General features: G+C 45.1%; 1 protein-coding gene across 1 annotated transcript in view; it reads right to left on the reverse strand.

The window, feature by feature from the left end:
- Positions 1-7138: 7138 nt before the first annotated feature.
- The window catches only part of plxna2 (plexin A2), a 157883-nt gene continuing 138610 nt past the window's right edge, over positions 7139-26411 (reverse strand). Inside the window, exons 25-32 of the mRNA XM_047584622.1 lie at positions 25657-25816; positions 24109-24212; positions 18833-18932; positions 15667-15857; positions 15371-15540; positions 14999-15211; positions 14576-14726; positions 7139-11408 (exon numbers count right to left, since the gene is read on the reverse strand). Coding sequence (XP_047440578.1) covers positions 11313-11408; positions 14576-14726; positions 14999-15211; positions 15371-15540; positions 15667-15857; positions 18833-18932; positions 24109-24212; positions 25657-25816 — 1185 coding nt within the window. The 3' untranslated portion in view covers positions 7139-11312. The remainder of the gene's footprint in view (positions 11409-14575; positions 14727-14998; positions 15212-15370; positions 15541-15666; positions 15858-18832; positions 18933-24108; positions 24213-25656; positions 25817-26411) is intronic.

The following is a 26411-nucleotide window of genomic DNA, read 5'->3' on the forward strand; positions in this document are numbered from 1 at the left end:
AGAGAAAGGACACCAAAGCCTTCGATGCTTAAAGCATTTCGCAACTCATATTTTTTCTATTTGCGATTCCAGTTTTTGTTGTCATATTGCGCAATCGTTTATTAGCCAAAGTTATATAACTACACTGGAGCTGCATTAGTGACAATAGCAAAAACTAAAAAATAATAAAAAAAAAATGCAAAGAGGGAGAAGATCAGTGCCAGTGAAGATCAGAAATACAACATAATTATTCGTGTGTGTTCTCACAGCACATGGTTAGACACAGTCCAGAGAACTGGCAGCTCAGACGGCTCCGGTTGGGGTATTTATTTTGCCAAAGTTTGACGCTGACTGATATTATTGTCCTGAAAATGCACATAAAAATCAAATACAACGTGAAACAGATGTTCAATATTTTGTTAAAAATCTGCTTTTCCACAACAATAAAATAATAATTAAGTAAATATGTCTTTTATTGAATTGCTGGATAAGGGCATGGACTTATGATGCTTTGGTCACAGCTCTAGTTAAGACTTCACAAGAAAAACTCTATTTCACGAAGCAAACCATGAGATGGCACTATAAGACCAAGCTTTTAAAAAGGCCTCCCGCCTGCCACAAAGAGAAAGGACACTTCTGACTCAAGTCTGCACTCTTGTGGCAACAGGAAAAAACTAAAGATCTCCTCTCTTGTTCCATTTCCTTATGTCCAGCCACTGAAAAATAAAACAGCTGGAGTTGTCGTACCATTAAAAGGCCAACACATCGCACACAGGGCTAAATTTATCTGTGCAAAGGATGCCAAAGAGAAAATAAATCATCCGCTGGGTTTTGGAGAAAATCAAACTAAGCCCCCCCCCCAAAAAAAAAGAAAGGGAAAATTGCAAATAAAAGAAGTCTCAGACAACATCCAGGTTCAGATGGGATCGCCTCCAGACTTCACGATGCAGACCTTCTCATTCAATAACCCACCATAAAACGTCTGGTGTATTTCCAATGGTGATGAGTGGACGAGGTGGTGGTGGTGGTGGTGGTGTGTGTGTGTGTGTGTGTGTGTGTGTGTGTGTGGATGCCTGCTTGCACGTGTGTGTTTTGAAGCGGGGGAGCTATACACCTCAGCCCAGTCGTTCTCTGAAGTGTTGCTCTGGGCTCGTCGGGAGACGCTCAGGTCCTCCACATCAAATATTCATTTCACAGAAACTCCTAAGCTTTAAATAATTCTCAAAGAAGTGTGCCGAAAGCAAGGCCTTGCTATCCGAGGCACGTTTCTATCCGGACAATGGATTCAGGGGAGCACGGGGAGGGAGACAGACAGCAAAAGGATGGGGAGGGGGGGCAGTGAGTGGGAATTGGATCTATTGTACAGGCCTATAACAGATGGCTTGATTTAAGAGGCAGCAACTGGATATACAGTGGAACAACAAGAGGTTTAAAGACAACAGATTATGGTTGAAGAAGATTAAGAGTCGTGTAAAAAAAATCCAAACATGTTGCCTTTTAAGCACAAACACAAATTATAGAAGTCAGTGTTCAACGTGCTGAGCCATCACCTTTAACTGTCACGAAGGACTCCAAATCATAAAATAAATCAAAAATGCCCGGATGATATGATCTATTGATTTAGTGGGCTTATTTTCAAGGTTTCTGAAATGCTACTTTCCTGCACTGCGCATGCCAGGATCAGCCCTGTCAGTCTACGTGATAACAACCATCACAGGATCTCATCTGATCTGACCCTGCTCTCGTCCAGACTTTTATTCCAACCTCAATTACACCATACCGGATGGATGATCTCGCACTCATTACCCAACCATATCTGAGACCCTGACTGAACGAATCTGACCCCTCTGGTGAGCGTGTGGCAGGTGGTTCATCGACTGTGGCCCCCACCCCCCCACACGCACCCGCCACCCGCCCCGGTCCTCGGCCATGGCGCACAGATAAGAGCTTGCCGTGGAGAATCAGACAGCGGCGCTCTGGCCTTTCAGAAGCGAGTAGGAGAAAATGAGCCATGAAGGAAATCGGAGGTGATTATCTTTATTATCAGCCAGGGGAGTAACCGTGGAAACAGAGACCTGTGGGGGGAGAGAGAGATGCACAAGCTGTTCCAGCAGCCTACCGATTGGCCCGTACAAGCTCCAGTGGTAATTAACATCTGCATATGCAAAAGAGTGCTCCAGCTAGGGAAATTTGGCAAGCGCTTCTCACCTGCACCCTGAGCCTGAAATCAGCAAGGTAGCTGAGCTGGTGTCACTGTGTGTACGCGTGTGTGCGCGTAGGACTGTGTGTGGGCACACAGGGTGCCTAGGCGCAAGCACACAAAATCAAATTATACGTGTTCCACAACTTTATATTCATAACACAGCCCTGTTTCTAGGTGCACTTACGTATTTTAATGTCCCCGTGCATTTGCATAGCTGGAAAAATACTTACGCCTTCACTTTTTGGAAGCGGTCGGTACGGGTGGACCGGGGACATCGGGTCGAACGGACGCCACCCACCCACCTCTTTGTTTTTGCTGTGCAGTGCTAAAAGAGATGAGGCCACACAACAGGAGGCTGTCAGCAGGCCTGCTGAGAGAGCCTCATTATCATCTCGGGGAGCAGGGACGAGTCGCGGCCAGAGAAACACACTGATCGCCAGCTTCGCCTGGTAAAAGGGACAGTCGCAGAACTCGGAAATAGAGGAGGAAATAGCTGTCAGCAAATGTCACTGGGGAAGTTTCGATCCACCTATGCATGAGTGGAACACTAAATTAACAGTTGTGTCATTTTCTTTATGTGGACACAATTCACAGGTCTCATCCCGCTGATCGTGCACTCGCTTTCGTAGCATGCATACAGTAAATAGTATGCCACATGCTGCTGCATGAGTCTCTGACCTGTGAATCATGCGGAGCGCCCACATGCGTGTGTTTTGCTGTGGAGTTCTAATGAGAGAGAGACAAAGGCTAGCAAGTGGCAGGTGAGATGGGCTGCAGAGCACACCGAAAATGACAGCTCCAGCAGCGGGAAGCCAGACTATTAATAGAGCCTGCGCTGAGTACTTATGACACCTGGATTCACATTCGTTCGCAATTTCCCTCCGATCCACTTCCACCACTTCTCTTTCTTGTGCTATGTTCAGTCTGTGCTGCTGCTTCTCTCTCTCTCTGGAAATTAGTGTTTGTTTGTGTCTCTCTTTCTTTTCTCTCCCTCTGGTCAGGTGGATACGTCTCTTCCTCCGATCACTCTCTTCTCAGTCTTCCTCGTATTTCTAGTAACTCATTTTGTGCAAAGCTTCAATTGATTCAATTAATAGACCTTAAACCACCATTTTTATGAACTAAGTTTGCTTAAGTAGGAAGTGCTCCATGTTGTTGGCAATACACAGTTGCTGATATTATCATTTCCTACTACATATTACATACTTATTATTTTTTGTTTCACAGCAAGGTGACGACTTAAATGAAAAAGAAACTGTCTGATTCATTTATTTTGTGATTTTCCTATCACTTCTCCCACAGTGGAAACAGTGTTGTATGCCATGTTTCATCACCATGCAAACTGTGATGTATTTTAAGTCAATCCTTCCTCCACTGCTGGGTTCCCTAGACAGCCGAAAACAATCCAAAAACAATTCACTTCAAATGCTCGAAATACAGTGACAAGGTGTTTAGTGAAATTGCTGAGGCTACTTTAATCATAAAACTATTTTTTTCAACTAACTTGGACTGAATGCCATATGCAAGCAACAAAGGTATCACTGCGTTTGTCTTGTAGCAGGATCTGTCGGGGAAAAAAAATCAAAAATAAACGAGTGCTGTCAAACAATTAAAAGTTTTAATTAGATTAATCACAGGGTCGCTGTGGATTAATTTAGATTAATCACGCTTAAATTTAATTAATTTTTAATCTATATTAATCACGTTTCATTTTGCATGAGCAAACAGAATCAAGGAAGATATATATATATATATATATATATGCACTTAACATCCATACAACTTTTCCCTCAACATTTATCCAGGTGGTCATTCTGCACTGCGGATGACTCAATTGTGTTAAAATCATGATTGCTCGGATTAATCATGATGATGGATGAATCGCTTTAATTTTGACAGCCCTAAAATAAATGTAAACTATCGCCATCCTTATCTATTATTAATCTAATGATCACCCCGGAGTTCTGCCTCCGCCAACCAGTCAAGATAGATTTCTCAGTAAAGCTGACTCGATTCTGATAGAGCATAAAGTTGTAGCCATGGCAGTAAGCAACACTTAAAACATGGTCATTGCTGCTAAAAGATTTTATGAATTCTTCTCATGGACATCTTCAACACAGTAGATCTAGACTGTAGTACTCGCTTGGGCTTCACTTTTGAGGCGTTGTGCCATCATTCATCTTCATATAGTCTATGATCTATACAATTTACTGTCAATGATACAATCACAGTAGTTCAAGGTGGACGTCACCAGTAAATTAGTATTATCAAATGTGAACTATGACTGCAAACTCAAAATTGTGGAGAATGTCATCTCTTCATCATCATTTGTAATAGTGAGTGTGAATTCTCAAGTTATTACCAAAATCCATTTTATGTCTTTGCTCTTTAAACATCAAATTCTAATGAGTTCATCCTTGAGTTCAGGTAAAAGCCAAATACAAGAATATCACTTTAATAACATTGGGAAGGACGTGCTCACAAGCTGAAAACTCAACGTTTACAGCCTTAGGCATAAAAGATGGTCTCAGCTGGTTTTAACACATGACCTTGGACTGACAGTACATATATCTAAATGATAAACTGAATGCAGATGTGCAATAACTGATGATCCGAATGCTTATATAAATGGATGAATAAGAAGTGTCAGGTGTGTTTAACACTGATAAAGTTGTTTGGACCACTTCGCCTTGAGAACATGGAACGGAGAAATCTGACAGCCATCAGGATGACGACGAGCAGCACGGAGGTTCCAACTAAGTGTCAGAGATCGTCTCTTTGTGCAATTAATACCCGGTCGTTCTTTAGAAAATGGGCCGAAATCACCCCTGGCATCCCTCTTTTGCCAGCCAACATTAATTATTTCAGAATTCGCCTTGTAATCCAGGCTGAGAATCCTACCCAGAACGAATCGGATGTCAGCTCTATGCAACTACTTGTAAAGGCATTACAGGGCGTTAAGTCCCGCATGGATTTGAATTGGTCTCAGCAGTACAGGATTAGAAGCTGCAGGGATTAGACCTTCCCTAGAGAGAAAAAAACAGGGTGGCTAAAGGATTTAAGATATAGGATACATATTTCTCGATACACTAAGTGCACCAGGAAGTTGGGCATCATAGTTTACAAGTCCACCACAACAGATTCCAACTGTGCCTTAGTATCATTCAGAATCAATCTTTTTTACAGAAGACATTCTGACTTGTCACAGTAGGGAAAGCACAGGTGTCTTGGCTGGGTTCCACATACAGTAGTAAGGACTTTTGAGCATTCTTCTTCACTGTCATGGCTTCCTGGGACACTTGATAGAACTGAACCATTATTAATACACCTGGGCTTTCCATACTGTGTCAAAATGTCTGCTGTAAAAAAGGCCACTGGGCAATAGTGTCTGTCCACAGCATCGGGTACTTTTGGGCAAGTTTGAGGTACAAAATGTTAAAATAGGTGCAAGTATTTCACACTCCGGGAGAAGCTAAAAATAGTCAAGAGTGACCGTGAAAATCTGATATTGTTACAAAATAAGCTGTTCAAAGACTGGCAACAGTGGACACAGCCAACAAACATTTCTCTCCAGATCCTCTCACCTGTGTCTTTCAACAGCTTACCCTCTGTCTAATAAAAGACGAGTGCATTGAAACGGACATAACGGATATAAAAAGTTATGAGCCGATGCTTCAGTGGTCATTCACGGCCGTCCTCTACGGAATCACTGACCCCGGGGCCATTTCGTTCCGGCTAAACACACTGACCCACACCTCCATTAGCAACCTAATGTGATTGCGGCTCCCGTGGAGGTGCAGAGGATCTGAGCCCAGCCTAAGCAAACAGACTTGTACAAAGACAAATGGCTGCAATTCCGCATGTTATAGCTGTTGGTTATTCTGTTGGCCTGGCAGGCGGCGAGGGAGTGGGAGATGCAGAATGTCAGGATGAACCCAGATGGCCTGTGTTTGCCTGTGGAGCGGTAGAGACAGAAGTCAGAATTGGCATCACCTTACGGGTGTGGTGATGGGTTTCGAAAAGAACCGAAGAGGAGGTGCAGAGGAAGAGAGACAGGAGGCAAATACAGCCATAACATTAAGAACCCCTGCCAATGCAAAGTTCTGCTGGGAAACCTTTGGACCTGGCATTCATGTGAATTAACCAGGCACCCCCCATCCCATAGCGATGGCACTCTTTGATGGCAGTCGCCACCCCCAGCAGGATGCAGCCTGATACAGACACACAAAAAAAAAAAAAAAAAAACGGTTTAGAAGCAACTCAAACAATGTGAAAAACAGCACAAGGTGTTGATCTGGCCTCCAAATCTACTAGATCCCAACCAGATCAAGTACCTGTGAGATGCACTGGAACAAGCCTGATTCAGAGGCCCCTCCCCTCAACACATAGGACCAACCCATAGCACCCGCTAACAACAATCTGTTGCCAGAAACCACAGGACACCATCAGAAGGCCCACGCCCATTCTCTAGATTAGTCAGAACTGTTTTAGAGGTGTGGTGTCACTGAGGGGTGTAAGGCAGGGGCCCAGTGATCACTCCAGTGAATAATGTGGTAGTGACTTAAGACACAGGGAGGTAATTAAGGTACAAACCCTTGGTGCCACACAGGTACAACTTGCATCTAAAGCAAAACATAGCAACCTAATACTCTGATTTACATTTGCTGTAGGACTTACACCTCATCATCTCTGATGTCCATTGCGATTAATTGTCCATACATCTCACTTAGAAATCACAGATCCAGCAGTCCACCTTACTGAAATTGTACTTCTTGTTTACATCCTGCAAAGCAGTATGGGAGCTGTAGTTCTGGGTGAGAAGGGAGTGGAGGGAACCCTGATCTTAGGAGATACTTAACACTCGACAGGACTTGATTGAGCATGTGCATTTTTTTTTTTTTGAAATCTTTTTCTTTTGCCTGTGCCAAAAATTAAAAAAAAGATCACAAAGACATGCAGATTTTGGTTCTATGCAATTTTTTTTTTTAACCAGCAAAGTTTATTTATATATAACAACAGTACAAAGTGAGTCCTTGGCTTGCAAAATAGGTGTGCTTCATATTTACAATAGGTACACAATAATATATTATCATAACAAAATCAAAGCAAATAAAAAAACAAGAGAACAACCTTTTTTAAATACTTTAAGTTTCTTACAATTTTCACAACACTTTTATAAAACAAGAAAAAACAGACAGCCATTATTATTATTGTCATCGTCATCATTGCCAGTAATTACTATATTACAGAACTCCAGTGTCTACAAAGGGGTTTGTTTACAATGTGTTTAAAATGGAAGGATACTCATTTTATACTTGGTGATATTCTGACTTTGAGAGTAATACGCTGATCTGGATTTCAGTTCCTCTGCCCGAATCCGTCGAGCAAACAAACATGGAAAAAAACCCAAATGAAATGCTTTGTTTGAGTGAGGAATGACACGTGCCAGTCACAACAACACCATCTCCTCGGCAGTATCGTTTCACCGAGAGCGGGAAAAAAAAGTGCACAAAGCATCTTCAATTAGTAATCGGCTTCTTCTGAAGTGAGGTTGTGTTCGTGAGCATCTCTCCATGTCTCGACGCAAGTGGCAGTCAAATGGGATTCTGCGCTGCAGAAAGAGTAAACAAACTTTCCTCTTCTCCATTCAAACTGAATTAAAACAAAGATTCCTAGACATGAGCATACAGCGTGGAAACAAGGTATTGATTAGTAACAAAAAAAAAATCTCTTTCACAAATTAAAAAAAAAAAAAAAAGAAAGAAAAAGGTGCATTCAGCTGTGATTAAGACATTTACGAATGGAAGAATACCGTAAGACTAACAATGGCGCGGATCGATATGGAATACCAGGCAGAACTAAACTGCAAAATGCATGCAAAACTCACACAAAACAAAAGACAAAAAAAACTTCCTGATATAAATGATCACTGAGAGAAAAATCAAAGCCTTTCTTAAGCAATTTGTGTGTCTAATTTTCTTTCATCACGAGTGGAGCTCATCTAAGAGTTTGAAGGACTCTAATAAACATACATCTTTTTTTTTTATTCCTCGGAGAAGGAAAAGGCATTTAGGTCCTTGAAATGATAAAAAGCATTACTCCATACAAGCAATGTGAGGTATGAGGAGGATACAATTCTATTCGCTGAAACTGGGAAGACACCTTAATCAAAAGGAAGAAGCTTTATGTTTTGCGTGTGTGCTGTGTTTGAGCGCCATGTACCTTTAGACGTCCATTAGAAGATTAAGGAGCAAGAAGTTCAAAAGCATTCACAAAAGACAAAAAACAGGACATATCTCATAGGTTGTGAAGCCTGTCACAAAGTTAATCACGTTATAGGAACCAGATCTGGATAATTAAAAAAAATAAAATAAATCATGATCAAGAAAAGATCTCTTGCCTCATGCCCAACATCCAAAGTTTGACAAATATTTAAGAGATCTGGCTCTTCTAATGTGTCTAATAGTTATGTAATTATGACTAAACTATGTCAGGATTTGAAAAACAATAATACCTAATAATTAGGAGATATGTTGTCTCTTTTTATTCTTTTGTGTCTGCGATGCACCTCTGCGCGAAGGTGCTTTTTTCAGACGAGGGAATTAATTTACAAAATCCTCTTTCTCACTTCTGCCCCCACTGGCCAGACACAGTAACAGCATGTCAATCATCACCTCATCCTACGTTTCTCCTCGCCTGTTAGTTTGATGTTTTTTTTTTTTTTTTTTTCCTTTCCATCTCCTGATCGCACTGTGCACACAACTGGCTCAGATCAAAGAGCAGCTTCAAAGCCGGAGCAGGAAACTAGAGCTAAAGGGGTTCTCTCTCTTTCTACCTCTCCATCGCTCCTCATTTCTCGACACTTCTCTTCAAACAGTTCAGGCGAGCCGAGTGCTGCGGGAGGCAATGTCTGCCTGATCCGGGCCGTACCCTCTTCACCTTTCCCTTTTCTTATTTCGCCAAGACAGTTTTCAGCCGAGTGCCAGGTATCACTGGAAAAAAAAAACACTGGAGCACTGAGAGGACCGCGCCACAGTCGAGGACTAACAAGATCAGGAACACTAAGCAGGTGGGTATCTAAGGCCACGGAGAAAAGAAGCACCTTTCACCCACCTTTATCATGCTCTCAACGCACACAGTTGCAGTGTACTGTACAAAACCTACCTTTTTTTTTTTTCAAGTACTTGATGTAAACAACAGGCAAACATACAGCACATCTTGGAAGAAAATGAAATCGCCTATCCAGAGGACGGAGTCTACAGTTTGCTGACCTCCAGCTAAAGTCTGGAAGGTTACATCAGCTTTTTAGCTCGGGACTGTTTGGTTTAGGCCAAGAGACACATCCACATAACATGAAGCGTGCGTTTTTTTTTTTTATGTCTGTTTCTATGTTTTCCTCTCAATCTGATTTCTCTTTTCGTACCTGTCATGAGTTTCAAAACTCACTGTTCCAGTTCACCGCTATACGAGCTTCCAGCTTTGCTTCCTCTGTAAAGCATAAACCGACCATGACACACATTAGTGAACGATTTAACACCAGATTGTTATTTTTTTTTTTTTTGGCACTTTAGTTTTTTTTGTTGTCAAACTAGGCCCACACACCACATACTATCCTTACCATCCGTGCAAAGACATGGTGGTGGTTGGGTAAGATCTCCCATCATCTCAACGGGCCACCTGAAGCGGGCGTGACTCATTGGCACTTGATGAAATCAAAGGTGGACTCCTGATTTTGTTTATGTGCATGCAAAGCACACATAAGGTTCCTTAAACGGTACAACTAGTAGCGGGAGTTTTAGCATACTGCAACCAACTGCTTTCCCCCGGGCTCCGCTGTGGCTGTGCACACCGCGTACTTTACAGGCTGGCTAGCAACGGCAGGGACAGCCACAATGAAAACACACACACTTCCCTCTAACAGAAAAGTCCTAAAGTGATTTGAAATAAATAATGTTTGGGGAAACAGTCGGACAGGCTCAGGCCACGGCGGACGGGGAGGGGAGTTCTTCACATGACGAGCTACTGCGAACATCTACGGAGCTCAGTTCAACTGAGTCGACTTCTGTTGCACAACTCAAGTAGACAAACAAAAAAGGAAAAAGAAATTAAAAAAAATATATATATTTGTACATTCACATACACTTATTGGCAAATATCAACCGGTACATACACAGATGACCAAACTGCTGAAGAAAAGCCTTTTGACACCAGAGTGATGCTGATCTGAGGTCACATCCTAAATGCGCTATCAGTTCAGGTGTGAGCATGCTGGATGTCCTGCGGCCGCTGACTCTCAGGTGATGCGCACGAGTTATAATGATTTCCTGTACACGTCTGATTAAATAGGGGGCAGAGGTTTCGTCCACGTTGCGCGAAGCGTCCGTCCGAGGAGGGAAAGAGTGAGAGAAGACATGGACCGTGGCCTGTTTTATATATATCGCCCACATTACCCTGATGTAGTGTTACGATCTTTATATCTTTACACAACAACCACACTTTCTGGGACCCTCGGTGGGTATTTCTGACTGCAACGGATAATATTCAAATGTACAAAGTACAAAAATAAAATCTGAGAAATCTGAACGCAATCATCTCAGCTGTCCAACGTGAGATCGCCTCCTCTGCTTCTCGCCCTCCCTCCTCTCCGCTTCACACTCAGACGCGGGTTCTGAGTTAGCGAGGGGATAAATCCGTTTCTCCGCGCGCTCTCACAGTCTTGCAGGAGTCTTCCACAACGTGACACAAACGCACACCCATGCACACTCGCACTACGTACAGTTTCCTGTCGAAAGGAGGGAACGTTCTTTGAGGGAACGGGAAAATAAATAAATACAAGCCGTGTTGTTTTTCTTCTTTGCTGATACCGATGCCGTCGTCGGCTCCGGTTTTGCGAGGCCTGCGTCCGAGCCCGCGGGCCCTTTGGCTGGCGCCGTCATGGAAGGAGGTGGGAGGATTGCAAACTAAAGCAGCTGTATGTTGGTCCGGCTGTAGGTACAGAGGTCCCGGGACTGGCTGGCGGGTGCAGCTCCCGCGATGAGAGGTAAGTTAAATGCAAGGCCTTTTCAGGAGGTCCTGCGGAGACAGTGGTCCTCACCCTCTCTCTCTCTTTCTCTTTCAGTGGGGGTCACTCTCAGCTCTCGAACGACATGGCAGAGATGAGCTGGTCCACCTTGTAGGCCAACCTCTGCTTCCTCGCCTGTTCATCCTGCTCCAGGGCTGCTGTGATCTGCAAACAAAAAAAGGAACAGCAGTCAAATATAAGCCATAGAAAGAAAAAAAAAACACACACACATGGTGTGATTTCATGCTTGCTGGTTGGGCTCCATTTATAGAAAAAAGACCTGGTAACATTTAAAGGAGATTAATAGGCATCTGGAGTAGAGCGTGCACTTATAGGTTTCTATATGGACATCACATGAAAGGGAAAGAAAGGAATTACATCACTGCCTTTGTCTTTGACAGCACAGAGAAATATTTGTGCATTAGCCTTTCCCGTTTTATCTTCTGAGCCCCATCTTTTAAATTTGGCATTTGTCAAGTCAGGTTCAAAAGGCATTCAGACAGGCTCTCCTCTTCGTTCTCTCATCTGGTGTCTGCCTTGTCAGGACGGATCAGCGTCAGAGCGACACAAGCATACACAGCGAGGGCCCTTCATATGAAGAGAAAACCGCAACATGACTACAATATAAGAAATGCCTTCATTACCTCGGATGTGCGTCCCTATATTCACGCGCTTCAGTCCGCTTTATTCATTTTCTGGTTTGTCTCTGTGTGTATGTTTGCTCTAGAAACACTAGAATGCAGCGGTTTACTCAATAATTGATATTTCAAGCAAAATAATTCATCGGCCCAACTTTTGCGAAATGTAATTTCAAATATTCTGCAGTAATAAATAAGTAAAACATGAATATGTGAGAAAAAGTGTCAACCGCAATGTAGCATTTAGCCACGCTGAGTATGATTTGAGATGAAAAACACTGCCTCGTCGCTGGCAATTTACTCATATTCAGACTCGCTCCGAGACAATTTCTGTAGAATATGTTGTAAATCTTGAAAGCATTAAATATAAGATATTCTCTCCGGCACAAAACAGGGTGTCAAGTCCTTCCGTTCTTCAAACAAACCGAACCAAATTAACGGCACGAGAGGCAGTCACGAAACTTTACAAGTGTGTCGTTATAGCTATAGTGTGAAATCTAGTGTGTGTGGCGACTCGTTATTTCTAGTCGTGCAGAGACAGAATACTCAACAGCAGCAAAAACTTGTGCCGCAGAAATTTCCACCACACTTCGCAACGATAGGACAACTTACGGCCTACGAAAGAAAGCGGTTGTGAGGACAAACGCAGATTCCCTTGGGTACGCCATGTCCTTACGTCAACTGTGTTTGTGTAATTAATCTCACCTCCAAAAGGGGGCGATAAAGGTTCCACGCTGCAAGTTTATGACAAAAAATTTAGACTGTGCTCGCAGGTAGGTGGGGTCCGAGTAAAGAGTAAGGACCACACATGGACTGGAACGTCAGCGGCTGACGAAGATACCGGCTTTGATGGGCTGCTAGCCTTATCACCCTATTACCTTGTGTGCTGTAAAAGCTGCTTCTCTGGAAAACATTTATTTTTTTTTACATAACATGGCATAACATTTATTTGCTGCCTGTCCTGATGAGGAAAAGCAGTATCTTTTTGCCCACCTAAAATCTTCTTCTCATACGTCTGAGTGCTCTAAAAGGCTGGCAGCTACAGGCATAGCGTTTCTTCCTCCTCCTCCTCATTGGGCCTGATAGCAATCTATTATTAATCTGTAGCCCTGCATGCAGGTGCCCTTCCATCTTCCAAATCCATTTAAGTAGTCTGCGGACCTGGCCTGGCTAGCCCGACACGGCCGGGTAAGGACCAACAACGTCTGATGGTGCTAGATGAGGTTCTCCTCGTTGCGCCCAGCTGGGCGCTGCTACAGTGAGGGCATGCGTGTGACTGCGTTTGCATACGTGTGCGCGTCAGACAACTGCAGAGGCAGCAGAAGTGGTTGTATGAGATTCACGGAGAGCAAAGGTGGAGCTGACTGGATAATGGGCGGAAACAGAGGGAATGTTCAGGAGAAGAGGAAGAAGAGACAGTGAGAGATAGAGGGAGAAAAAGAGGGAGGGATGCTGTGGTCCAACATAAAGGTCAAGTTAAAGCTTCCCAAAGGAGGAGCTGACATTAGAAGGAGAATGTCTCCATAAACGCTCTCTCTTTCTTCCCCTGTCGTCCTCCCTCCTCTCTTATGCTTCCTGTGATCTGAGAGCTTGTGTGCGTGTGTGCTGCCTACGATTTTGCTCATGGAGCCCCCCGTAGCAGATAGCCCGCTCTAACTGAGCATGGTTAGAAAGGACAGCGTAGCATGCTGGGAGCTTGTAGACATTCACTTTCTTCTCTCCAGATCAGACACACTGCCTTGTTAAGCTCAGGTCTCACTAGACCTCTGGGCTTCGGGGAAGTCTACTGAACACTCCGCGCTGACCTCACTAACCTTTTGCCAGTCGTGAGCAGTTTCTGGGAAAACCAAGGGCAACGTGGACGCACGTGAAAAGTACAGGGGAGGGTAAATTTGAGGCACGCCTTTCGCTCAAATTACAATCTGCCTGTAATTAGCAGCTGATTTACTAAGGCTCATTACGCAATCATTGTCTGGGACTGCCCTCCACGTAAAAATCTGAAAGTGAAGGAGCTCAGGATGTAGTTTAGAGTACGGATTTGCCTGAGGTCACCAAGCTCAGGAAAAAAAAAACAATAATGCTGCATAGAAAAGCAATGCAATGCAGATTAGAAATATGATAATGTGATAGGTCACGCACCAATTTGTAGGAATTCACACAATTAAGGCAGTGTAAATTGAATTAAAAAAAAAAAGGGAGAGAGGGGGAGAAATTGAGAGAAACAGAGATAACAGCAGAAGCTCGGAGCGGTGCAGATTGAGGATGAAGATGCTCTAATTGAATCACCAAAACCCTCAATTTCTCATCCTGTCTTTTGTCAGTGTTACAAAATAATCATGAGAAGTATTAATTTCTAATTATAGCTCTTATTTTCTTTCTTTCTATTGGTTTGTCGAAGCTACTAACGTGATTCTTCCAAGGAGCCGGTGCTGTTTGTGCATGCTCAAGATTATTATTACTATTTTTTTTACGAACCTTGTCTACATAATATGCAATCAACCACACTAATCATATCTATTCCCAGCAGTTGTGTGTTTATCCCACAAGTGCCAGGAACAGAGGTGCCATTCACTGCTGACATGGCTTTTCGGATGTCAGAATGATTCCCGTTTGATTAAAACTCACTCAAAATCCCCGCAATTCCAGGCGCACAATGAACTGCGAGCAGCGCGCGTGCGTGAAATTAACGCTCACCTCCTCGCTGTATTTGCTGACGTAAGAGTAGATCTCATTGAGTGCGCTGAGCATGTTGAACTCTGTGGAGTGGAGTCTGGCCTGTTCTGCCAAATAGGCATTCATGTCCTGGTCGCTAATGGCTGGCAGCCGGTTGATGTCGGCGTAGTACCTGGGGATGCAGACACTTGGCATCACTTTTAGGGGCTCCCTGAGTCAGTGCAATGGTAAAAGCGTGGCCTAAAATCGAGTCAAATTTCACAGACGTAATAGCACTATCCCGAACAATGGATGCCCGTTAAGAGAAAACGCTTTCACAGAATCATCTTGGAGGAATGCATGCAAGACCAAAGAGAATTATGAATCAATTTTCCCAAAGATCCAAGTTTTTAGTGTGATGGAGGGGATCTGGACGGAATATAAAGTGCCTGAATCAGCTCCTACCTCTCTACCCAGCTCTTGTAATTGGGGATATCTTTAGCGTAGAGCAGCTTATTCGATGGGGAGTCTTTGCCCAGACGGTGCTCTGAAGTGGAGCAAGAATCCATAAATGTCTGAGCTACTACAGACAGACAAGCGTCCGTGATGCTGCTCTTATGGATGTCAAACACAAACTGCGGGTTCTTGATCACGTTTACCCAGAAACGCAATGGAAGGCTGGAAGATAGAGACAAAAAGAATAAGTGAGAGACAGAAAGGTTTCACTTGATTATTTAACAAATGGGCATATCATGTGGCATCAGAAAAGATCTGTCATGATGTAGAGACCTGTCATTTGCAATAATGTTTCTGTGTCTTTAAAAGGAAGTCTCGTACCAGTTGCTTTTCCATGTGTGACGTACGTCCGTGTCATGGATGCCGTGCTTGTCCGCCTGCTCGTCCAGGAAGTCGAACATGTACTTGATGGCCAAGGGAAGAGAACTCCCTCGATGGACTGTGCTGAACAACGTCTCGAATAGATCATCGACAAATTTTTGTAGTGTACCCTGGCAGGAGCGGCGCAGAGATTAGGAATGCATGGACAACAATCCACCAAAAAAAACATCAGCTCGAATGCGGCAATGTCGTGAAAAATGGATAACTGAGCATGTGTAATGCGTATACTGACATACCTTGGTAGCTAGCAGCCTGGTCAGATAAATCTCGGAGACCATCTTGCTGCCGCGGTCGCCTTCTTTCTGGTCCCCGTGCTCGTGGTTTTTCACTAGGTGCCACACTTTCACGCCGCTCTCTAGGTCGGGGGTGATCATGGGAGCACGCGAGCGGAGGCTGTCTGGACTGCCCGTGTAGCGGAATGAAGAGTCTGTCCAACACGAACAAGCAAACAAAAAAAAGACATAAAATTATCAGTAAAGCTAAACGACTGTTATTGAAAATGCTCCCTTTAGGTGCAGCGCCGTGCGCTTTTAGCACACACTCACAGCTACTGTACACAGCACACAAATTTAGAGTACACACAGGGCCCCTCTTTCATTTTCATCTCTCCTTTGTAACTCATTACAAAGCCAGATCTTCCTGCTGTAAAGGAAATTAGAGTGATGGATAATTTCTTAGTACAACGAAGTAATGAAAGGGAGGGGAAGTTGCGGTCCCTGGCATTGCGGTGATTAATAATAGCCCTCTAGAAACCCAGATGACACAAAAGATGGCTGGAAAGGGGGCTTTAACAGAGTCATGTGTGCAGGCAAGAACAGATGCACCCCACGTATTCCTCCATTCACTTGCTGGTTTAACTCTTCTCTCTCCGCTGCAAATTATTTGGTCATTATTCGACTTTAATATCTCATGTCATCACCGATTCCCTCTCCCTCATCTTCCCCCCGCCTCCCTGACAGAGGCACGGCTGTGCCTGGCTCCACTTAAAAGCGCTCATAATTGGCTCTTCCCTGCCACTTTGTGCCAGCGTCATGTAGAAAAACATCCCTGTCACACTCTAATCAACGCATCAAAAGAGCCCTAATTTGTTAAGCACTGGAGCCACGGTCGTTCATCCATACGTCCCCCTCGTCTTCGCACTCGCGTTCCCACCTCCTTGCGAGAGAAGCCGGCTTCGGGTTCCTTAATTAGTCGCCATCTACTCATGACGGCTGTCTCTCTGGAGATTCGGAATCCCAATGAGGATCGGTCTCTCACCTGGCTTCAAAGGCCCGAGCTGAACAACAAAGCGTTTGCCGCCACATACACCTTTCACTTAGGACCAAAATGTGCCTCTGGAGTGGCTCAAGGGACACTGGGGGTTGAATATATATATGCTTGTGCGCAGGGTGGATTGAGATCCCAAATCCCATCTTAATCCCGTCACCACACTACAATGCCGTCATGCCCTCCACCTCTCTGCACCCCCAGCCTCATCCCAGCTCCCCTAACAGCGGGTAGCCACCCGGACTCCCTCCCTTCTGCTGCTGCTGCTGCAGTCTCCAGCCTCTGGACACGACAAGCCGGTAGGAATGCGTTTTGGCCGATTTTAAAGCGCGAGCACGGTGCCGGTGGCGCAAATTGAGTCAAGATGCTAAGCGTTGAACGTGAAATTGTTACGAATCCATCAGCAGGTGTCGAGGAGCAGCTGTGCCCACTGTGCCAGCCTGTGATTGATGAGGGCCGGGCCCATGCCAGCAGGGCCTCAGCTTTCTATGCCACGCACATACCATTCCTGTGGCTTGGCAGCCGCAGCAGCAAGGGAAAATATCCTCTGCGGAGCAATTTAATAACAGATTAAAATGAGTGATCCCAGCACCCCCAGAGTTCCAAAATACCACATGAGCACTATCAATACATCAAATTAAACTTTTATATGAAACTGAGTACACAACACAGGGAATGCTTCTTGGTACGTTGGTACGAATGCTTGTTCACATTTCTTTGGTCGTCCATTATCTTGCTGTCTCTCCCCACAACCCGTCTGGAGTTTTGTTTAAAAGAAAGTAATGACTGAGTGCTCTGCAATCTTCTAAAGGTCGCAATAGATAATCTTGATCAGTTCTGTTGGAAATGTCACTCCACTTTATTTTACAGCACACTCACTGAGGATAAAAGTCTTCTTTTTTGACAGCATGTACACAGTCACACACTGTTTCCAACATTTTTAAATAGGCATAATTGCTTGGAGGAATAAGGATGCTATTAGCTCTTTTCTGCGCAAGCCAGTTTAAAGCCAGTGTTCACCTTCTATTCCGTATCCTGATAATTGGCCACGCTCACTTATCTTTTTCTGTTTGTGTGAAGTATCATTCACACAGAATAATTAGCAATCACAAGCCGCCTAGTGCTGCTGCGCGTGCCTGGCAAAGGACCAAGTTTGGCACCAAACAATAAGCAAATCCAAAGTGTGTGTTTGCTTAGCACGCGTGAGCTCACGTGTGCACGCGACTAGCAACCCCAAGTGTCACACACAGAATGTATGTTCATCATAAAGATACATGGTCTTAAAATGAACAGTGTCTTTCTTAATCTCTCTCATCTTTATCGCTTCCTCTTGTTTTTTTTTTCCCGTTCTTGAAACATGCAGAGTTTGCGTCTGAAATGTAAGCCATACTGCAGCACATTGGAGTTGGCGAGAAAAAAAAAAAAACTGCAAAGACGCTCTGCAGCACAAAACAGAGCAGGCCATTGTTTAGGAGAGGGTGGATTTGGCTTTGTTCATATCTGAAACAACCGACATAAAAAAAAAAAAAGAAAAATGTGTCTGTGAGGAGAACATGAGTGGTAAGCTCATATAGGATTAACTTTATCAGCCACAATATTATGACCACTGCCAGGAGAAGTAAATAACATTGACCATCTTGTCATAATTCAATGTTCTGCCGGGACACTTTTGGACCTGGCATTCGAGTTCCAGACCAGACGCCCCCACCCCATAGCAATGACACTCCTTGACGGCAGCAGTCATCTCCAGCAGGATGCAGCCTGACACAGACACAAAAACTCAAAAAGAAAAACATGAAAAACAGCACAAGGTGTTGACCTGGTCTCCAAATTCACTAGATACCAAACTGATCAAGTATCTGTGGGATGCACCGGAACAAACTTGATCCATAGAGGCCCCTCCCCTCAACCCATAAGCCCCCACTAACAACATCCTGTAGCCAGATGCCACAGGACACACTCAGAAGACCCATGTCCATTCTCTGATGAGCCACAACTGTTTTGTAGGCACAAGGCAGACCTCCACAATATTAGGAAGGTGGTCATAATGTTATGCCTGATTGGTGTGTACGCCTCAATCAGTGAAACAAACACCACAGCCACAACAAGGGTACATAATGCGTTGTCTGGACTCACCGTATCTGCTGATGGAGGTGCGTGATATGCTGGCTGAGGAAGGGATGTTGTACGATGAGGTCTGCTTGGGCACCAAGGCCACCACGCAGCGGTCCGACACCTGTGTGGAGAGAAAGATAGATATTACACAAAAGTACGCAAGCAATTTCCCCTTGGGATCAATAAAGTAATTCTGTATCATTATGGGTTGGTCAAGTCCACATTTTAATTAGGAAAGAAGCCTTTAATGTATTTCTACATAAAATCCCTTCTAAGGAAAATTCATTATATACCATCACAAGCCACCAGACGTATTCATGTGTAACGTGCACTTACAAATACTTTGTACCAAGGCCAATGACTACATGAGGGAATTCAAGGCCCTGAAATGATAATAATCCCATGAGCGAAACATATCCCAAACCCCTACATCCCTCCCTGTCATATCTGTGCCCCCTGCTGTTCAGTACCACAGCCCTGTGGCTCTTTTGCAGTAGAGCGCTATGGCTGCATGATGGCTCCGCCTAACATGACTGTCATTGTCAGCGCCTAACAGACCTCAGAGACCTCAGAGACGTGATGTAAGCTTTGGAACTGGGATAACATACTAAGAGAGACAGAGAGAGAGAGAGAGAGAGAGAGGAAAAAGGAATAAGAGACTGTCGGAAGGAGAGAGACAGAGACTAGAGTGCAGAATGTCTTATCTTGTGCACTTCACACCTTTAAAAGGGGGAGGGGGGTACGCAGGTATAATAATAGCAATAGAGCAGCAAGAGAAAGACAAAAACAAGTGGCTGTGTAAAAGACGTTATGTCATGAATAAGAGACAGACACTGAGCTTTATCCTTCTCCCCCTCTGCGGTTTATATTTACAAAAGGCTCTTGGACCTGTGTGTTCCTCTCCAGAGATTACAGATGGGAAAAAAAAGAAAAAAAAAAAGGGTACAACCCAAATAAGAAGCGACGTGCTCAAGCTACATCTGACACGGTGCTTTTTCTTCAATCTAACGGCGCAATTAATGAATTATGAAATGAAAGTTTAATTCTAATTAATCTTTCAAAATGCTACTGCTGTTAGTACACTAAAACACCACGGTTTGAAGAAATACAGAACACAGCAAACAAAACTTGTGCTGCTTTTGTGAAAAGCAAAACAACAAACAGCTTGTTGGCTGGCATTTACAGCTCACCCCGAGGAGGGATTTCTGCTTCAGACCCAGCAAAGAAAAACTGATGAGCCTCCAGTGGAGAAATAAACAAAAGGCAAATGCCAGGCTCCAAAAGGAATACCTCAAAGAATCTACAGAAAAACAGAAAATTCTTCTTTTCATTTCCTCTTGCAGGGCTGGACTCTTTTTCATCCCCCGTTGAAAAATAAGCCACTGGATGCTGGGATGGGCATTTGCAGAGTCTGTGCTTTCTCTCGAGAGCCGGCCCTCTCTCATCTTCCCCCATTCTTGTCCTCAACCCTTTCTCACACTCTTCACAAACTAATCTCGGCTGTGCTATTAGTTGGAGTTGCCATCTGGCCTCCACTGGCCGCACTGGAGCGACACTCGAAACTGGGGGATGAGATCTGGAGGAATCCTCTAAAAGGCGCGGCTCAGGAGCCTCTTGGAGGGAAATGAGAAACGGTCTTCCTAACCCCCACCCACGACTAACATCTTTGACCTACGTCTCCTCACCTTTTTCTCGTTTTCCTCGGCTTTCCTAAACCTATTTCCTGCGGCCCCTCCATCCCACGGCTGACAATGCACGGGCCGACTCAAACACACCTACAGCGCGGACTTCCGTGAAGTTTCCGCCGCTATTCCTGTGATACATTTTCTCCCGAGAGCATGAAATAGCTTCTCTGCCCCCCTCCTCTCATTGCGTCTCCCTCTATCGCTCTCTTTCTTTCTGCTTTTTATGGCTGACAGAGAGGCTAAAGCAAGAGATGGGTCCTTCTGATAGTCGTAAATGATTGAAGGCGCGCTGATTCGCCCTTCAGGGATAATCCAGTGTGGGGCCGATAGTGGGCAGGTGTGATAAGGGCTGTGGGCTCCGCCTGTGATAAGACCTTCCATTAGACAGTGCAGAGTCGACCAGACAGGAGAGTGTGGTCATCCTCTATCTTTTTTTTTTTTTTTTTCCAGCCATCCCCACACAACTCACTGCTCTGGTCCTGACCTGTTTCCCCTCAGTATCCCATCTCTCCTGAACTCATGCCCTTAGATCGCGATGCTTATCAAACCTTCTGACTATTCCCAGCAGCCTGGAAACACACAATCTACGTATATACAATATAAGAAATGTCAAAATGTAAGATTTTCCTCTTTCTCTTAGATCGCTCTCACATAGGATTATTCTGAAGAGTTTGAAGCCAGCGTGCTTTATAATCACATTTAAGGGGAGTTTTAAGACCTTCTCGTTCTAACCTGCCCCATAGTAGGAGTCCATATTTAGATTTACAATGGAGCCCGACGAGCCAAGACAGCCACAGCATTAGATTAATGAACACACGGCGGTGTAGTAGTATCCGTTGTGTCTGGGGCTGTTGAAAATAGCCCAGAATGCCTCGAGTGATGTCTGCGAGGTGGGTAACAGGATCTCGCTGGCAGGCTCTCCTGGTGTGGTCATCAGTGTCTGCTCTCCCTGTTCCATCACCGCAGAGGAGAGGACGCACAAAGGTCGCTAGGCGGGGAAGGAAAGTTTCCAAACTTACTTTACTTTCCCCTCTCTCGGACAAAACGAACATCGCTGTCACTTATCTGCGCATTAGGAACTACATGCCAGAAAAATGATCGATGGATGTGGGGAATAATAGAAAATAGAGAAACCACGAGTAATGAATAACGTGATAAGAGTAACTGCTAGGTTTGTTTATAACAGAAGTCACTAACTTGGTCTGACTTTAGTTTATGTGGATTTAGTATTTACTACAACACTGCCCTCGAGTGACTCAAGTCTGGGAGGCGTCTGATTCGTGTCGCTGTGGGACTCCTTCTGTTCCCGGTGTGCAATCCAGCAGCAGCAGCAATGTTAATACAAACATGTCTCAAGACAAAAGAGGCAAGGGAGATTGAGAGGAAAAAAAAAAAAAAAAAAAAAAAGGTGTGTGAAAGGCTTCACTTTGACAGGGAGGAAGATTCATCAACAAAGAAAGATCAAAATCAGCAATCAGGCAAAAACTCTGCAATCTCAAACATCTTTTATCTCAGCTCTTGTGTTTATCTGAGTACATGCATATAAAAGGGGGGTATATGCATGTGTGTGTGTGTGCGCGCGTGCGCATGTTTGAGAGCGCTCCTGTGCGTTTTCATCGTTATCTGAGCAAGAGTATAAAATGTACAAAAATAGAGAGAAAGCGATGGGGGTTCATTTCCCTCACTGCGAATGCAAAGATGATAAATCAAGATTCTGAAGTCATTTTCAACGTCTGCATTTATGTTTTTAATTTTAGTGGAGCAGGGAGCTGGGAGAAAATGCGCATTTCCATATCCAGGTTGTGTAAACCATTATTTCCCACGTGGCAGGGTAAATAGCCAATGGGATTTTCTTGGGTTTCTGGGAGCCCTATGAATTTTAATGCCTCTGTCTAGTCCCTGTGTCTCTGCTATGGGAGAATTAACAAATACTCAAGGTGATGCTCAGACTCACTCTGCATATTTCATGTCCCCTTTTCACAATTTCCTCTTTACCTCTTCCCATTTTTCTTTTTTTTTCTTTTACCACTCTGGGGCCTAATGAGCTGTGCTTGCTTGTTGTGATGTACAGCCAGATGTGCTGTCGCAGCTGCCAATGCTGTGCCATGGTGTGCGACACAAAGACACATAAACTCACGAACAGGGGCCGCTGCCAGCTCATCGAAACAGTAATGATGCAAAAAGTGTCGACGTTGCCCCATACAGCTCCGAGCCCTCCCACCACCGACTGCCCCGTTCCACCGCGCTCTTTCTCCCTCTCTTCCTGCTCCTTCTCTTTTCGCCACATTACCCCTGAAGCCTGCCCCCATCGTCTCTGAAGTCGCACGGTGCTGGACCTTACGTTCCGTGCAGGGGCCTTCACATCCATGATCAATAGCTGGTTCCCAGATCTGGTAGTGTGCGAGTGGATTGGTAAAGTGGTCGCACACACGTTGCCGTTAGTCCCGTAGCATCTACTTGGCTAACGATGGCAGACGAGAGTGTGACGCAAAGAATTGTAAAAACAAAAAAAAAAAAAAAAAAAAAAAACTAAAAAAGGGGGCCCTTTTAAGTGCGGAAGCAAACACCGTGAAGCGCTTCATCGAGGATAAAAGCAGTACAGGGACCAAGAAGTTGCGGTCAGAGCATGAGAGGAAGAAAGGGGAAAAAAAGAGGAAAAATATAAACGAGGCAAAAATGTAAAGAGGAAAATGTGAGGAAGTTGACAAAGGAGAAAGAGAACTACAAGGTTCCGGGTCCTGGGTCACAGTTATGTGTCCTTTCTTTCACTCTGCTTGTCCGTCTGGGGCTAAAGCACAGACTAGCCCCACACGGATCTGAGTCTTGCCTCTTCAGCACCAACTAAACCTGCAGCCCCAGCCTCTGCTCTTAACCAGGTAGCCCTCAATCAAATCACACTCTCTTTAAGGACACGGCCCCCTCCGGCTGACTAATGAGAGCTGGCCCGGTGTTCGCTGAAAAAAAAAGATTCACGACCTGCAGAGACAACTGCCTCGCCCGCGTCTTTCTTTATTCCTTTTGTTCCACTTTTTTTTTTATTTCTCTCTAGCTTCCGCTAACCCCCTATTCTTGTCTTCATTTACAACCTCAACAGCCGTAAATTTGAATGAAAAATGCAGAGCTGCTCTCGTTCTCGGCTTTCCTCCTGGAAATGGAGGTCTTTACGTGTGAAGAGGCTGATGCAGGTGCTTGCGGCGGGACTAATTGTCACTGCTGAAGGAGAAGTCAGCGGGCCGAGGGAGGAAGAGGGAGAAGGGGATAGAGGCTGCAGCCCCCGCGACTGGAGCAGCCTCATCTCTCCGGGGAGGAGGGCGAAGTGCCGGCTGCGGTGTCGAGAGTTCGTCTCCCCCGCCACCTGTACCGTAAATGCCCTCTATTCTGTAAAGTCGCCTGGATTACACCACACATGCAAATGAGGCGCTGAAAATTGGACGCGCAAAAGTCAAGAGCAGGAAACATCAAAGTTCCCCGCAGTATGTGTTGCAATTTCCGTGCTTAAAGCAGCAGGAACCTGAGCCGACATGAGGCTTTTCATGATTTCAAAAAAATAACTAAACAAATATCTACCTAAAAAGTTGGAGAGCTAATTGGGGAAACTTTTCATGTGTTTACCTGGTAGTGCATGAGCGTGTTGAGCCTCTTCCAGTCATTTTCGATCTTGGTCGTGATGTCTTCATCCTGCAGCACCACGCGAGCCATTCGCCCCTGACGCCACTCTGAAGACACAAATACACACACAGGATTGTAAACAACTGCCTATAGCAAGCATAATGTTCCTGTTTACTGGAGGGCGCCATTATTACTAAACCCAAACCTATTAAATCCTCCTTCCACCATGTCCCACATCCCTGTGCAAATGCGAATCGCTTTGACACGAACCAAACTCTCCCGAACCTCATTTATGTTTGCGGCTCACAGAGACAACTCTCCACAAATGAATAGATATCAGCAGCCAGTATTCCTCTGCAGCTCGGCATGCGCCCTCCTCTCACAGACTTGGATTGACATGCATCTTAATTAAACATTACACGCGAACAATTGCGAGACGTATACGCGGGCAGACTGCATGCTTTAATTGGTACCCGTGTCACATTCGCAGCGGTCGGCCCATCAGGGTCAGAAAGAAGAGAAAAGCAGAGCAGACAAGTGGATGAAAAAGCGAGCTATGAGAAAATCACATCCTTTCAAAGGGAGAAAAAAAAAGTAGGAAGCACATGTAACAGGTGGAGGATGTACGGAGTGCTGGTTGAGGGCAGCCAGCCGACAGGTCGTTGTGAGGTAATGAAATGATAATAAGAGTGCTAACGGGGAAGTTGATAGCCGTTGTGGACCTCACGCTGGGAGTGATCATTGATTTTCTCCTTGTTGACTGGGTTTTATTACTTTGTGCCTCTGCCAGGCGACCACATGATACCCATGCCTGGCACATCATCCTCTCAAAACTGACTAACCTTGACTCAGACCTGCATGGAGAAAAGAAAAACAAAAAAAAAAACACAAACCCAATCACACGTACGCACACACGCGGACGCGAAGACACTGTCGCTCAGACGCAATTATTTTGAAGAGAGAGACAGTAGATGGAGAGAGCAACATTTTGATGGACGGTGCGCTGATTTGCGGGAAGCAGAGGCGGGGGGCTTTTGTTCTCCTCGCGCGTGTGAGGCGAGACGGGACGAGAGGGACAGGGCAACGAGAGGCAAGGTACGGACGGACGGGAGAGGATGGAAGTGGCAGACTGCGTGGGAGTGGAGCCCGGTGAGAGGCTGGAGAGCCAGTCTGTCAGGTTTAACCGGGGTCAGCCGCGTCACAGACACACAAACACACACACACACCACGCACACATCGGGGCAAAACAACTCCTCTTAATCTACTGTGTCTTATTGGTACCACAAGGCGGTGAAAACAGCCAGATGGAGGGACGCGCCACACACTGTCAGTCAGTTTGATAGAAGGCCTGGCAGGAGCGTGCCGAGGCTGCCTGGGCTGGCTGCGCCGCTTGCACATAGCTTTTATCACATTAATGCACTGATAATCTCTACGCGTGGCTACGCTTTCTCCACTGTTACATTAATCTATGGGTGTGAAGGACTTCGCGCCTGCCAGCTGCATCTGGGAGTGCCTGGGACATGTGTGCACAGGTGCGAGTCTGCGGCGTACCTAGGTCCATGTCGACAGCACGCGGCCGCTGAGAGTAGGGCATGTTCTTGTAAACAGCGTCCAGGATCTTCTCCTTCACTTGGGTGATGGTGTCACAGTTCAGCACCTTCACTGGAATCTCTGGGCTGTTTTCGTTGTCCGGATTCACACAGTTTAGGATCTGGATTGGAAAGATTGGGAGAAACAGAAGGGAGAAAGGGTGACAAATCACATAGGGAAGGGGGGCGGGGGGGGTATCTTGAGGTGCCCCGTTACCGCCCAGACATGTGTCCAGCTTCAGGCTTCGCCCTCATTAGAGTCTCCTTGGAGCATGGCAGGAGCTTTAAGAAACCATTTCCGCTCTTGCTGGAATCCTGAAATCTAATTTCACACCTTCGGCGGGACACCAATTTCCAGCTCTGCCGGGGTATTAGCACGTAATGAGCCAAATTCCCAGTCAGAGCAATCAGAGCATTGTCATGTCACATGCTGGCAGTGTGAGTGCCATACGTGTGTGTGTGTGTGTGTTTGGTGTGCTCCCATCTCCACAGCCACCCACCCTGATGTTGGACCAACACTGGGGCCTGTGGGATCATTAGTTGATTTTCCTCCCCCAGTGGAATGACAGAAATCCAACATAGCAACCACAGTTATGTCATCTTAAAATGCCTGTCATTAAGTTTTTCTGGTCTGATGTTTAAAACAGCCGTTTGTGCATTAGCGTTGCGAGGCGAGCGAATTCAAGCAAACTCCTAAAACCCGTGTTTGCGAACAAG

This window comes from Mugil cephalus, chromosome 1 (assembly GCF_022458985.1).
Source record: "Mugil cephalus isolate CIBA_MC_2020 chromosome 1, CIBA_Mcephalus_1.1, whole genome shotgun sequence".
Classification (NCBI taxonomy): domain Eukaryota; kingdom Metazoa; phylum Chordata; class Actinopteri; order Mugiliformes; family Mugilidae; genus Mugil; species Mugil cephalus.